Source organism: Terrapene carolina, unplaced genomic scaffold, assembly GCF_002925995.2.
Source record: "Terrapene carolina triunguis isolate 2854851 unplaced genomic scaffold, T_m_triunguis-2.0 Scaffold93, whole genome shotgun sequence".
Taxonomy (NCBI): Eukaryota; Metazoa; Chordata; order Testudines; family Emydidae; genus Terrapene; species Terrapene triunguis.
In genome coordinates, this window is record NW_020664444.1 from 14,855,869 (window position 1) to 14,870,318 (window position 14,450).

The window sequence follows — 14,450 nt, forward strand, 5'->3', positions numbered from 1 at the left end:
TGTGGCCACTCTCACTCAAGCTAGGCTACCTCAAGAGAAGTAACTAGAGAGTAGATAAGTCAATTTTGCAGTGAAGACATACCCTTAGTCTAGTCCCCTTCAGTCTTTTAAGGTAGGTCTACACTGCCATTAGACACTCCTGGCTGGCCTATGTCAGCTGCATCAGGCTTGCAGGGCTCAGGCCAAGGGGCTGTTTAATTGTGGTATAGACATTCAGGCTCTAGGATCCTGCGCGGTGGGAGGGTCCCAGAGCTGAGGCTGGAGCTCAAGCCTAAATGTCTACACCTCAGTTAAACAGCCCGTTAGCCCCATGAGCCTGAGCCAACTGGCATGAGCCAGCTGTGGGTTGTTAATTGTAGTGTAGACCTACCCTTAGAAGTGTGCAAATTCCTCAAGACAGCCAAAAAAAAAAATTTTGTAAAAACAGTTGTACTTCTGTTTTTGTTAAAGATATGAGAGTTTGGTCAAATCAGGCATATGAAAAAGGGTGTATCCGTGCATGTGCGAATGGGTTACTACTCCCTTTTGCTAGAAGAATTTATTGGCGGGGGGAGGAGTCTAATGTGGAGGATAAGTCTTTTACTCCCCTGAATCAAGAATTAAGCTCTGTGGAGAGAGAAAAGAATAGCAGCCTCCTAGTAACACTGGAACCCTACCCACAAAATTAGTGACAGTAGCTGTTACAATTCTGCTTAACTTGCTGTTTGGTACAGTAGCTTTGTCTGGACATTGAGCCAATATGCTTAGTCCTAGGCAACTTCCAGGGCCTTATGGAGTTAAGAAGGTTGTGGATCTTGTCTTCTGAATCAAATACAATGAGATTTCCAAATATTTAAAACATTTTGGATTTTATTTGTAATGAAATAGTTATATTACCTTACTAAAGCAACCCACAGCTGATTAAAATAATTCAAAAATTGTCTGAGTTTTAATAACTTCTTAAATTCAGTTTGGAAATACTTATTTGAAACATGGTGGCTAATGTAACTTGAGCAAATTTTGAGAAAAGTATTTGTGAACCAGCTCAATACAAAGCACTTCTATAGTTAAAAAGATGCTGTCAGGATTTTGAGGTTATTTATATTTTAAACCAATAATTGCTGCAGCATTCTTTAAAAAAACAAAACCCACCTACTTGTATTATGTGTTCAACTGCAAACAAATCAGACAACCTATGATACAATAGGATAGGATTTTTATACCAGTTTGCATTGAATGAAAAGGATAGTAAGGCTTCTGTATTTGACTCCATTTTAATTTACTGTAATTTTGCCAAAATTAAAGACTTAAAGGGCAATTCCTGAAAATACTTCAGCACATTAGTAAGTTTACTTTGATAAAAATGAGAACTTTTTTGTTGTTGATTATGAAAATGGCACTGTAAGAGGGTTGGTAATTTCTAGAGTGTCCCCCCCCCCCCCCCCCCCCCCGCCTCAATCCCATGGCTCTGCAGCAACCTCCCTTACTCTGCTCTCTTGGATTCATCAATAACTCACAAAAAGCTTTCACAAGTGTAGTAAGTACTTTCCTTCTTGGGGGTCTGATTTATTAAAGTTCAAAACAATTCAGACCATTCTCAAAGTCCCAAAATAATTCAAGCAGCCATTCCTAGGCACTTCTACCTGGAATTCTTCCCCCAGCCTTTGCCTGCTTTTCCAACTCTGTGGTTCGAAGAGGTCAGGGGGCAAACCTCCTCTGCTGCTCTTCAGGTGCTCTCTTGGTTTTTCAGGGTCTCTGCAGGAGCCTTGCTGCTCCCTGGCGCTTTCTTTGCACCAGTTTCCAACTGGGTTGTGCCTGGACCAGCCCCTCCTTCACAAGGGGTCACTTCTCTGTTCCAGCTCTCTGCCTGTCTCACTTTTGATCATCCACAGCCTCAGGTCTCTTTTTCTAACCCCTAGAGGCCTGGTTTTGTCACATGACCATATGTCACACGATTCAATTCATTTCCTCCACCTGTGGAAGCAAATAGGTTGTCATGGGGGGAACTAGGACCTATTTCCCCATAAGGGGCCATCTCCCTTGTGACCGGCACCATTATAAACTAAACTATGGCCCTCGTTCTGCAGTAGGGTCTGTTAACAATGGGTCTCCCCTTGGCCACATGGAATTTAGGGTTGCCAATTTTGGTTGGATGTATTCCTGGAGATTTCATCACATGACACAATCTTTAATTAAAGATTAATCTTTAATTCCTGGAGACTCCCGGGCAATCCTGGAGGGTTGGCAACGCTAATGGAATTATAGTTGTGGATCCAGTTCTAAGATTAAGGGCTTTGATTCTTCATTCCAGTTGCTTACTGGCACTTCTACTTTGTGGAAAGTTAAACTAATTTTTATTCCATTATTGAATACAACTTTTAAAGATGCATTGGACACTAAAATGTCTTTTTAACCAGCAAGCTTGTAATGCTTGTAATGCACTTTCAGTATTTGTCTCAGCTGTACTTACCTCAAGCACCTCCGCAGATTAGCTTTTTCTTATAGACACTTTTGTCTGCCTCTTGAACATAAGAGCTATTTCTTTTGATTGCTTTATTTGGAAAGTAACTTTACTATGTGCTGCTATTTGATTTCAAAGGACACTGCCAGGTTCAAATGTAAATATTTTTGAAAAACAAATATAACAACTTCAAGCACTAAAACTGAAAGCAGTTTTAAAAATCTAATGCTCAGATTGTGTGAAAATTTACAAACATGCTTAACTTTATACACTGTGAGTAGTTCCATTGACTTCAGTAGAACTACTTGCAGTGAGTTAAGTGTGTGGGTAAGTCTTTGCAAGATCAGAGTCTAATTTAATTTTTACATTTCTCTCCACTTGCAAAGTGAGAGCAGACTGGTCAATGTCACTTTATTAATAGTTTCTAGTCCATCTCATATCATTTAATACATTAGCAAGATGTAGCATAATATGGGTTTCAACTACTGATTTTTGTTTTTTGCAGGGTTTAAACTGTTCTCATTGGAAAATTTTTGGTTGGTTGTTTAAGTCATGGCAATGTTTCTATTGGTCTTAGTCTTTGTGAAAACTTATTTTTACAAAACCTATGTTTTTAAGCCAAACCTGACCTAATTGTAACCTTTTTTTAAAGTAGTTTGATGTGAAATTCTAAGAAGTGGGGTTTTTACCCATGAAAGCTTATGCCCAAATAAATCTGTTAGTCTTTAAGGTGCCACCGGACTCCTTGTTGTTTTTGTGGATACAGACTAACATGGCTATCCTCGGATTCTTTAGTCTGGGGTTTCCAATTTTTTTTAACCTCTGCACAGGTTGGAGTCCAACTATCCAAACAATAGGACTATCTACTGAAGGTGATACTTTTTGGAATTTGATCCAATATTCATATTGGTCTTCAGATATAGTCTCTATGACTGTATTGATAATATCTCTTCACCACCACCTTTCATATGGGTTTCACATTTTTTTTTTTTCTTACCCTTCACGGTCACCTTCATAGAATAGCACTGAATGTTCATACGTCAGTGCTGTTTTATAACATGAAATACTGATTGGCTACTCTTCACTTGTTATCTCAAGTGCATTAATGCCAGAAGGGCAGGCTTGACCTAGTCTTACTGATTCATATGCACACTTGAAATTAATTCCACAAATATTCTTTATTTCTTTTTAATTAAAGTCACACTTGGGCCAGCTCTATTAGGAGCTAAATGCAGTTAGTCTTTTTGCAAACAGTTTTTCATGCTGCTTTATTTTTCCTTTTCATTTTATTGGTCCATGCAGGGCCGGCTCTGGCTTTCTGGCCACCCCAAGCAAAAAAAAAAAAAAAAAACCCCCGGCGGCCAGAACAGCAAAGCTAAAAAAACCTGCAGCGCGGCCGGAGCCAGGGTGCAGGGGGACTCCCTGCCCTGCAGATGTGCCCCGGCTGGGAGGGGGAGGGAGCGGGGGGAAGAGAGAGAGAAGGGGGGCGGCCAGGGCTTCAGCAGGGCACTGCCACGCGGCCCCTCCCGCCGTGCCCCCTGCCGGGAGGGCTCCACACCACTCCGGTCGGCGGGGAGGGAAGGACGAGGACTGCCCTGCTGGGCTTGCTGCAGGGCGCTCCCGTCCTCCACGCAGCTGCCCCCTACAGGGCGGCCAGAGCGGAACAAAACAAAAAAAAAAGGCGGCCATACCGCCCTAGGATTGGGCAGAATGCCGCTTCCTACAAGCTGCCGCCCCAAGCACCAGCTTGCTCGGCTGGTGCCTGGAGCCAGCCATGCGTCCATGTTAAACTCCATTGTGGTTAAATTCAACCTCTTTAGCCTCTTTCAAAGAATGGTTCTTGTGCACTGAACCCTCTGTCACATTCTGGGCTGCAGTCCAGACCAATGAGGGGTGTGTCACCAACCACCCTATAACCTTGGGTGCTTTGCAATGCTCTGCTGTTGTAGCTCCCAACTTGGGCTTCTCACAACACAATCCTTTGGACAAAGATTATATGGCTATACTAGTGTGTGGGATGTGAATACAGGGGTCCTTTTGGTCACACCATCTTCATGCAATAAATCTTTCCTTTGAAAGGGTGACAAACTTAACACAGTAATAAATTTATTTGTTTAGTTATATTTTTTTGATGCACCCTATTATCCTATCCACATTTTGGGGGACTAATGGCTTCAAAGGACTTTACTTTCAAGCTTTCTTTCACCATAAAATTCTTCCACTTGGACATAGAGTAATCTATAGAACGGACCCATCCTAATATAAATTGGACCTAAAAATACTTGTCAACTTTGTTGTCTCCCATTGTAGCCTATGACTTAGACTCAGCCTCTTCTTTACATGCCTAATGAAACGAAAGTGGTGAGGTGCTTCATATTTAAGGAACTAAAACTGCCATGGATGAGACAACAGGAGATGGATGAGTGAAATAATTTAGGTACTTGAAGACCACTCCCAACATACTGGAAAATATTACTGATGTGGTCTTGAAGTGTTTCCAGAACAATCTGCCTTTAATAGAAATAATACTTGTGTTCTCCTCAGTAAGTGACATATATAATGTGTTCATTAATTCTGGTGTAGCCATTGGACATTTTCAAAGCATGTTCAAGTGGTTTACATAGTTTGCATAATATGAGTATTTGTTTATAAGTAGGCTCTTCAGCATTAAAAATGTTCTATTTTTGTCTTTCGATTGAACTAATTCTCATATTAAGAACAATTAACATAAGCTAATATCATATACAAACTTTTAAATCAAATATTAAATATGTGTGACCACACCAGGGGATTGCATTTTAACTTAATCAGTTTGTTTAATGGTACAAAAACAGTGTGTAGACCAGCCCTAAAGAGGAGTGTGTTCATCCATAGGCTCTGAAAGTGAGGCTCCATCCGTCTCTTCTAAGAAAGTTTCTTTAAAGTGCAGGTTTACTCTGAAAACTAAGTACAAATGATTCAGATTTTTTTTTCTTTTTGTGCATAGAGTCATATCTATTTGCTTTACTGAAATAAATAAGTGTTTTTCATGTTAGCTTTGCAGAACCAACACAGCTAAGATTAAGTTAATGGGATTCTATTCCATTTTGAGTTTCATCAAGAGAATTGTTTACTGAGTTCCAATTCACTGCACTTCTGTAAACCTACGTGATGGGAATGGGATTGCACAGGTGTTACTAAGGGAATGAGATGGAAAGAGGCCAGCTTGATTCTCAAAGGCCAAGATGAGTTATCAGAAGTAACTGTACATCAAGCACATACGATTCACAAATTAGCATGGTAGTGCCATTCTGACTTGTCAGTTTTCAGAGTACAACTACATTTGGTGATTCAGTTCCCCCACCTATAAAATGGGGAAAAGATTGTTTCCTTTTTGTGAAACAGTTTGAGATACTCTGGTAAAAGGTACTGTTGTAAATTTTTTGAGGTAGGGATTATGTCTTCCTCTGTCTCCTGTGGAGCACTCGGTACATGTTCAGTAAATATAATTGCTTTTAACTTTACCAATTTTCACCTGCAGTACTAAGAAAATGGGGCAACTACATGTGAGCAGTTTGAGTCCATATTTTTTCCCCATGTAAATATCCATAAATCCTAGATTTTTAAAGGTGCTGCTTTGCTCAACATTGCAGTGCCTAAGTCATCAAAAGTTACTTAGGCACTTAGGAACGTAATTCCCATTGACTTTCAAATTATTTTAATCTATATTGATGATAATCTAAAAGGATGCAAAATTCTTTTTAAAGTGCCCTTTAACAACACAGGGCCAAATTCTGAAGTCAGTGGAAGTACTCCAGATTTATACCAGAAGTAGATTTTGGCCTATAATTTACATCTTATTAGATCACAGTGCACTTACTATGGGTTTCTGCTCGAAATGTTGACTCAAAACATGAAACAGGAAATGAAATGGGTCAGCTAGTACATCTGAGTGCTGCTGGATTACTGGTAGCAATGAGGGGATTCTAGGATGAAACGGGTTTTATATCGGCAGTGAAGAATACTAGGATTCGCTTTGGTTGAATTTGCTTAAAAGGGGAAAAAATGTTATGCAACAGATGGTCACTAATCTTTAAAAATATTAATTTAAAAATGTACTTGTGTATGTTGTAACCAATACAAATATGAAGAAAATAAATTTGTAAACTAAACCAGTGCAAACTTTTAAAATAACATGTAATTTTTAAAATATTTTTTATTTCAAGATAAATTTTGGCAAGATACATGTTATAATAAGGGTGAAAAAATGTGTTTCTAACTAAGTATTCAGACCCTAAAACTGAGGGCTTACAGTCATCCTGAGTGCTGTTTCAGACAAGAAAAACAACATTCTCACGTCAGGTTTTCCATTCTTGACGCACCAGGTGAATGGGTTGTTTTACTAAGCATTTACACGGTGGTGGGACGGGAAACCCAAAGGAAGGGAATGTAAAAGAGTGATGAGAGAGCGAGCCAGCACCCAGTGTTGTTGGATAGCTGTCAGTACTTGGAGCTCCAAGGTCTACTGCATTAATCTTTACAATGCCGCCAGCCATTAGCTAAGTGTGTTGCTGTGGCAGCAAATTCACATGCTGTCAGAGAGAGTGGAAGTAAGTTCTTAAAAGAAGTTTGCACAGGCAAGTTTAAATGCCCTTTAAAGTAAATGTACTGTCAGTTCTTTTTTCCCCACCCCCATCAATTATATGTTTTCAAACATTTAGTTTTAGTTTTAATTGTAACCTTAAATTTGAATTTCTTGTTTTTAAGTTTCTTTTAGCAATATTCTTTTCCCTTTAAGTTATTGATAGATGTCTACAGGCTTTCTCCGGTTTAATCTAGTTTTTTGTTTGGGATTACCAGTCTAACATTTACAGTATCTTTGTGATGATGGAGTTCTGTTAACAGGAATACTACAGGAGAGTGCATCCACTCCTGAAGTCCTAAAATAACAGGCTCACTTGGTCATGCCGTCTACTTACCAGACAAGTGTTTTTTTATGTAACTGCACTGTATTTACTTTTGTTATTGCATATAAATAACCAGTTACTATAGCAACTCTCACCTCACATGGTATTTACCCCTGCACACTGTATTAACTACAAACAGAGAACACCCAAAGAAACAATCACAGCATTCTGTCAGGTAGATTTAATGACCCAGAAAAACAGATACATGAAAATCCCCTTAACAATAGCCCAGCTCTCCCACCCACAAGATCTGGGCACAAAGGGGATCCTCCAACTGGAGATATCTTTCCTTCCAGAAGGACTGGAGCTCAGCTGTCTCCATAGCATTCTTCTCTCTCCTTTTGCCAAATCCCATGAAGCAATCCCTGCAGGGGATGGAGACTGGCTGGGATGGGGCAGACAGGGGCAATCCAAGAAATAGGGGGAGATGCACATCTTTCTCCTTGAAAAGATTGTACACGCCATATTTTACATTATTTAGCGCAGGTTCCATTGTGCTCTGTGTACGAGGTGCTTTACAACCCCAAAAGACATGGTTTCTACTTCAGCCTCATTTAAGACAGACGTAAATTGAGCCTGGCAAACAATAATGAAGGGAGGATAGGGAGATAAGGGTATAAACAATATGTTCACACAGTTACATAGGCTAGCTGTGTCCCCAGCTTGATGGTTCCAGATCCCTTAAATGTAGTGTGGGGAGAAAGATTTGTTTTGTTTGGGGTGTTGTTGTGGGAGGGGGTTGTTTGTATTTTTGTTTTGTTTGGGGAGGGATTGTTTTCTCTTCAAAGCCTTTGTGGATTTTGCCCTGGTTGGCTGATTTCATGTAGTTACAGCAGTTATAGAAGTTCGTCTAAAGGAGGAAGGAAGAAAGGACAGTGGCTTTGCTGACTAGTCCAAGGAGGGAGATCCATGCATATAGGGAGGTAGGCAAGAAAACATGAAGACAGGTTCAGTGTTGCTTTCACATAGATTATTAATTATTCAAGTCATGTGTGTAAGCTGCTTAGTAAAACTGTGGCCACATAAAATTATTTTGTTCAGGATAAGATTGCTATGATTAACCATTGCAAGAAGGTGCCCTGCTTAAATTCTTAGTTCACTTTATACTGTTAATTATAAAAGTATCATCCTGCTTCTACTGTGTGTTGACAACTTCAAACATCTGTAAAGAAACAAGAAAAATGGGTGTTTATTTATCCACAGGACATGTCCTTATAGATATTTCAAGCACAAACAAGATACTTAATGACAGCCTAGAGGAAAGTGTAAGTATTTTTTACCCTATCTAACCTTTTTGAAATAAAAAAACAGTTTTACTTTAATTTTAAATAACCCTATTATCACTTGCTTACTTTTAAAGTTCAAAAAATTTCATAAAGAGATTATATCTGAACTGGAGAAGAAAACGGAACTGGATGTAAAATATATGAATGTAAGTACACTGAATTAAATACCAGAAAAGAAAGATCATATATTTATTTGCATTGTGCGTAGCCATAGCAATTGTTTGTGCCTTTTTAAAATGATAATTTACAAAAGGAGCATACATAGAATTTGATCTTTAACTACTGAGGGATGTTTTCAACTTCTTTGGTTTATTTTAGAAGTTATTCTGTAATGTACAGCTATATATTAGAGAATAATTAACAATGGAATTTTGTTTTGAACTAGATTCTCTAACATGAAGAAAAATAATTGACACATTTGTAGCTTTAATGTTAATCATCATAACAGTACAGTGGATTTCTTAGCTGCCTGCATTAGTGCTCTGATAGTTGTATTGTTGCATGCACTGCAAGATACTTCAATGCTTTGATTGCAGGCAACTTTAAAGCGATACCAAACAGAACACAGAAGCAAGTTAGATTCATTGGAAAAATCTCAGGCTGAGCTGAAAAAAATCAAAAGGAAAAGTCAAGGTGGAAGAAACGCAATGAAATATGAGAATAAAGAATTTGAGGTTAGTGTACTCGCTCCTCTTACTTATTGGCTTTTCTCTTCTATCCAGTTTAGGGAAACTGGTCAATAATAGAAAACTTAAGCTGTTAGTTCAAGTTCTCCTGAATCCACTTTAGAGCAAACTGATCTTGATTTCTATGCCTGTAATATATTTAATTATCATATAGAATAATTCCTATATTAGTTATTTGGCAACAGTTAGACAGAAGAACTTCAGAGCAGTTATTGTTGCTTTTGATTTTTCCCAAGTTATTTTGGGTTAAGATTACTAGCATATATAATAAAAAAAAACTGACATTAAGGTTTAGGGTCCAATCCTATACTCCTTACATGGAGTCCCATTGATTGCATTACTCTTTGTAGGATCAAGCCCTGGATTTTGTTTTTAATGTAGCTTCTGTTTGTGTACTAGCAATTAATTATGGGTTGTAGTAATGGCATTTGGATTTCTGACTACTGGATTTATAATCCACATCAAATAGTAGGACATCTGAATACTATTACTTGTGGCCACAATTAATTGCAACTTATTATGTATTCCAGTACATACAAGCTTGAATTCTTATGTATGGGGGGAGGGATAGCTCAGTGGTTTGAGCATTGGTCTGCTAAACCCAGGGTTGTGAGTTCAATCCTTGAGGGGGCCACTTAGGGATCTGGAGCAAAATCAGTAGTTGGTCCTGCTAGTGAAGGCAGGGGGCTGGACTCGATGACCTTTCAAGGTCCCTTCCAGTTCTAGGAGATAGGATATCTCCAATAATTTAATTTAATTTAACTGTGCCCAAGCAAGTTCAGACACAATGAGGGGCCGGGGAGGATGGGCGGAGGGTTGACAGAGGGCCAGTCACAGTTCCCTGATTCTGTTCCAGAAGCTGTGAATGGGTGACAGGATGGATCACTTGGTGACCACCTGTTCTGTTCATTCCCTCTGGGGCATCTGGCATTGGCCACTGTTGGAAGACAGGATACTGGGCTAGATCAACCTTTGATCTGACCCAATATGGCCGTTCTTATGTTCTGCCTGGTCTTGGTATAACATAAAGCTGCAGGGGGACAGCTTTAAGTGATGCTGTTGGCAGAAGACCATCTACCAGTAGAGAATCAGGACTAGTGGAGCCTCACTTCATCACACACCCCTCCCCTTCCTTCCACTGACAAACTCCCTCTCTGCCATTTTATCTCCAACCCCCACCCCCTTTACACAAGTTCCTAGTGGCGCAGGTGGTATCAGCAAGTGGCAGAGTAGGTGCAGGAGGTTCCAGTATGCTACAGGGGGACATTGTGTTGCCATCTTCGAGGGGAGACGTAAAACTTAGGACTGACTATTTGTGTTAATTAAAGATCACCAGGTAATCTTTGTAAAAGATTGGTCTTAACTCCTCTGTGTACATATAACAGTTGCCTGTAGTAACAATAGTGGGTGAAGTTAGACCTGTGTGTAGTTGGTCTATCAGTTGAAGTTTTTGAGGTGCTTTGGAAACCTTCATTCTGAAAGGTGTTATGCTAAACATAATATATTATCACTTAGTATTACCTGTCCTAGTGATCCTATAAAAAGCCTTGCCATTTTGATGCAAAATAAAAAATAGTAACATTGTGAAAGTAAACAGGTAGATTGTGCTGTTGCTTCAAATAATGGTACAAATTTTAATGTAAATGTTTTGTATGAATCAGATATACACAAATACTTGTTTATTTGCAGTTTTCTTTGCACTTCCTTCCTTCAGTCTTCAATTCATGTTACTTATTCTTTTAATTTTTTTCTTTATCTTCTATTTTCAATGTGTTTTCTTTATAAAATAGTTGACATTTTAGCCAAGTATATTGAACATAATGTTTAGCTACTGTTTCTAGTTATTTGTATAATAACCTAAGTTCAGTAGAGGAAGGATTGTCTTGTGGTTAAGGTACTAGACTGGGATTCAGAAGATCAAAGTTTAATTCCCACCTCTCCCGTAGACTTCCTTGATGACCTTGGTCAGGTCTCAATCTCTCGGTGACTCAGTTCCCCAGCCATAAATTGAGGTAGTGATAGTTCCATACTTCACGGTGGTTTTGTGAGGATAAGTTTGTTAATATTTGTGAAACATTGATGGACTATAGTGATGGGAGCCCAGAGACAGGACCTGTGAGATGATAAAAAAAAAAAAAAAGACCGATAGTAGATAACGTCTGATTTGTTCTGCTCACTTTCTGCTAGTCTGAAATAATCTTATGACTTATTTCAGTTCTGTGTGGAGGCTAGAAGTTCTTTCTCTTTGCTGCTGCACTGTATGGATTTTGTTTTTGTCTTCTAATATGTGGATGATTACTGGCAAACAGTCAGTTTTGTCTACTTTGGTGGGCATAGTAAAGATAAATAATTATCTGAAATGTAAAAGAGAGGTTTAAAGCAAAAGCTTCATGTTCCTTTACATAAAGGAATTTAGATTACTAGATTTCTTAAAATAATTCCAGAAAGGAACAAGATATGCTTAAATAAGTAGGGTTGTGTAAGAAAAGTCAAGCTCATGAGTAGCCTGTGCATAATTCATTATTAATTTATTAATTATTATTATTTAGTATTTGGAAACTGTGAGTTCTCGACAGAGTGATATTCAAAGATTTATTGCTGAAGGTTGCAGAGAAGCTCTACTTGAAGAAAAAAGAAGATTCTGTTTTCTGGTTGACAAGCACTGTAGTTTAACTCAGCACATGCACTTCTATCATAAACAGGTCAGTGTGGCTGGAAATCTAGGTGGCATGAATGCAAACACTCATAGGGCTTAATCAGGTGAGGTAAAACTGATAGGCCTAATGAGGTGAGGCAAAACTCATCTCCTTAGTGTATGTTGAGGTCCATAAATGATAAAGATAATATAAAATACATTATGTAGCTCATGAAAATTTTATGTATTTAATAGAAAAATGTTTTCAATGCAGTATTTTCAGTTAGTAATCCATTACTTCTTGTAGTAATAAATTATGACAGGAAACCAAATATTATTGAAATATCTATGGATTGACAAAATAAATATTCCAATATCTCAGTCTTACAGTAGGGCAGTTGTTTCTATCACATAGCATTACTTTAAATTTGTATGTAAAGACTCCCTAGCAAGAGTATTTATATTAGGCTAAATTCTGTTGTCCCTGACACATGTACAACCCTATATACATCACTGAGTTTGCACTGATGTAATTAAAGGCAGAATATTCCCCCTTTACAATCCAAATGTTGGTTTAACCAAAAAAAAAAAAAAAAAGATACATATTATGTAACTTTTTTTATTGGTTACAGTGTGCAGATTTACTTAACTCCAAGTTGCCTGGATGGCAGGAAATGTGTAGTGATGCCACAAAAGTGCCAGAAAAAGTTATGAATATGATAGAAGATATGAAGACGCCTGGTTCAACTCCAATCTCAGGAACTCCACAACCTTCACCAGTGACAGAGAGAAATAGTATGGTATGTATTGGTTACAAGTTCTCAAGGTTGGATTGACTTCCCTGATCTCTTCATGTACAAAAACATTTGGACTCAAAAGCCATAACAAACAACCTGAATTATGATTCTGGAATGAGTTACAAACTGGAGCCTCAGTCCAGTAAATAGATGCATCAGGTAGATTCTTGTATCTACACAAAGCCCCATTGACTCCAGTGAATTCTGGGTTGCCAGGAAAAAGAAGCCATAGGCTCTCATGTTCAGACCCCTATTTGTAGGGGAAATCATTTTTGGAAACATTTGAGTTTCTGAATGAAACTCAAGTAAATTGGTAGCATACAATGGTCCTAATATATTGAAATATACTCGAAACAGAGGGCACCTAAGTGTACTATAATTTACTTCAAGAGAGTATTTTTTCTGAATTAAAAAGAAACCTAACTTACTATTTTCAAATGATTGAAAAGATAATAGTGATTATATATCTGATGAAATATATAACAACCAGAATGTAACTGAATGGAATAGTTATGTTAGAAACTAGGCCCCACTCCTGCAACTGGTTCTGTGGGGAAGGTCCTTGCACCCTGTGGGTCCAGTGACAGAGGACTCCTCCAAGTTTATTTTTTTTCATCGAAGAAGTTGGGCAGCTAGGGACCTTCCACAATTTTAAGCTTGTCTAATTTAAGAATATTTGGTTATTACCTTTTAGAATTCAGTGCTGCAAGTAATCTAAGAGGTCCCTGTCATTTTGTTATTATGATAACATTATCTTAATAAAACTTTGTATCTTTAGGTTGGAAGAGTGCCCCCTGCTCCTACAGTTAGAGCATTTACTAGTCCTTTAGTTGACATGTTTAACAATCCACCAGCAGTTCCAAAGGTTCCTTCGGAAAGCTTAAATAATTCAGCAGGTGAGTTTTTACATGTTGAAATGTTATTTTAATGTAGAAAATGGGCTTCGCTTTCATCTTGCTACTGATATACAATAAATACAAATGACATACTGTGCTATCTATCAAAAATTAGTGTAGCTGTCTTGGCTATCAAAGTAGTCGCTATATGATATATCTTTGGAGTTCCAGCGGGAATATCCTAGGGGAAGGAAAAATTGTCTTTCCAAAATGTTAGTGATATTCTTAGTAAAAAGATATTGCACTAGGTAGCTGTCTAATAAGAAAAATTAAAATACTGAAGGAGGAAGAATGTTTTGTGGTAAAAGCCCAAGTCAAGAGATCTAGATTCTGTTGTAATCTCTAGAGCCATGCGCAGATACAAAATTTGTATCCACATCCAATCCATGATCCACAAACATGGTTTGGATGCAGATATCTGTGGCTATAAAGCGGAAATCTGCAGATTTGCAGAGCTCTATCAATCTCTGCCAATTACTTCCTGATTAATTGTGAGCAAGACTCAAAGTGGGATTTTCAAAAGCACCTAATGTTTCACTTCAGTGGGAGTAGATTTCAGCTAATAGTCTTTGAAAATTCCACCTTTAACCTCCCTTTATCTAACTTCCCCAACTATAAAATGGTGAAAAATAGTAGTGCAGTGCTGGACCACATTTATTTAATGCCTGTAAAACTCTTGAGATTCTCTGATGAAAGTGTAATAAGTTTTAATATCTTCCTCTTGAAATACAGTATTTGGTCAGCCACATGACTGTCACTTTGCA

At 38.2% G+C, this 14,450-nt stretch overlaps 1 protein-coding gene across 2 annotated transcripts in view; it reads left to right on the forward strand.

Annotated features, from left to right (window-relative positions):
- The window catches only part of BAIAP2L1 (BAR/IMD domain containing adaptor protein 2 like 1), a 65,717-nt gene that overhangs the window by 35,127 nt on the left and 16,140 nt on the right, over window positions 1-14,450 (forward strand). For both annotated transcript variants that reach the window (XM_024208436.3, XM_024208437.2), the window contains exons 4-9: window positions 8,590-8,651; window positions 8,747-8,818; window positions 9,209-9,346; window positions 11,908-12,060; window positions 12,626-12,793; window positions 13,569-13,686. In XM_024208436.3, the coding sequence (XP_024064204.2) occupies window positions 8,590-8,651; window positions 8,747-8,818; window positions 9,209-9,346; window positions 11,908-12,060; window positions 12,626-12,793; window positions 13,569-13,686 (711 nt within the window). The remainder of the gene's footprint in view (window positions 1-8,589; window positions 8,652-8,746; window positions 8,819-9,208; window positions 9,347-11,907; window positions 12,061-12,625; window positions 12,794-13,568; window positions 13,687-14,450) is intronic.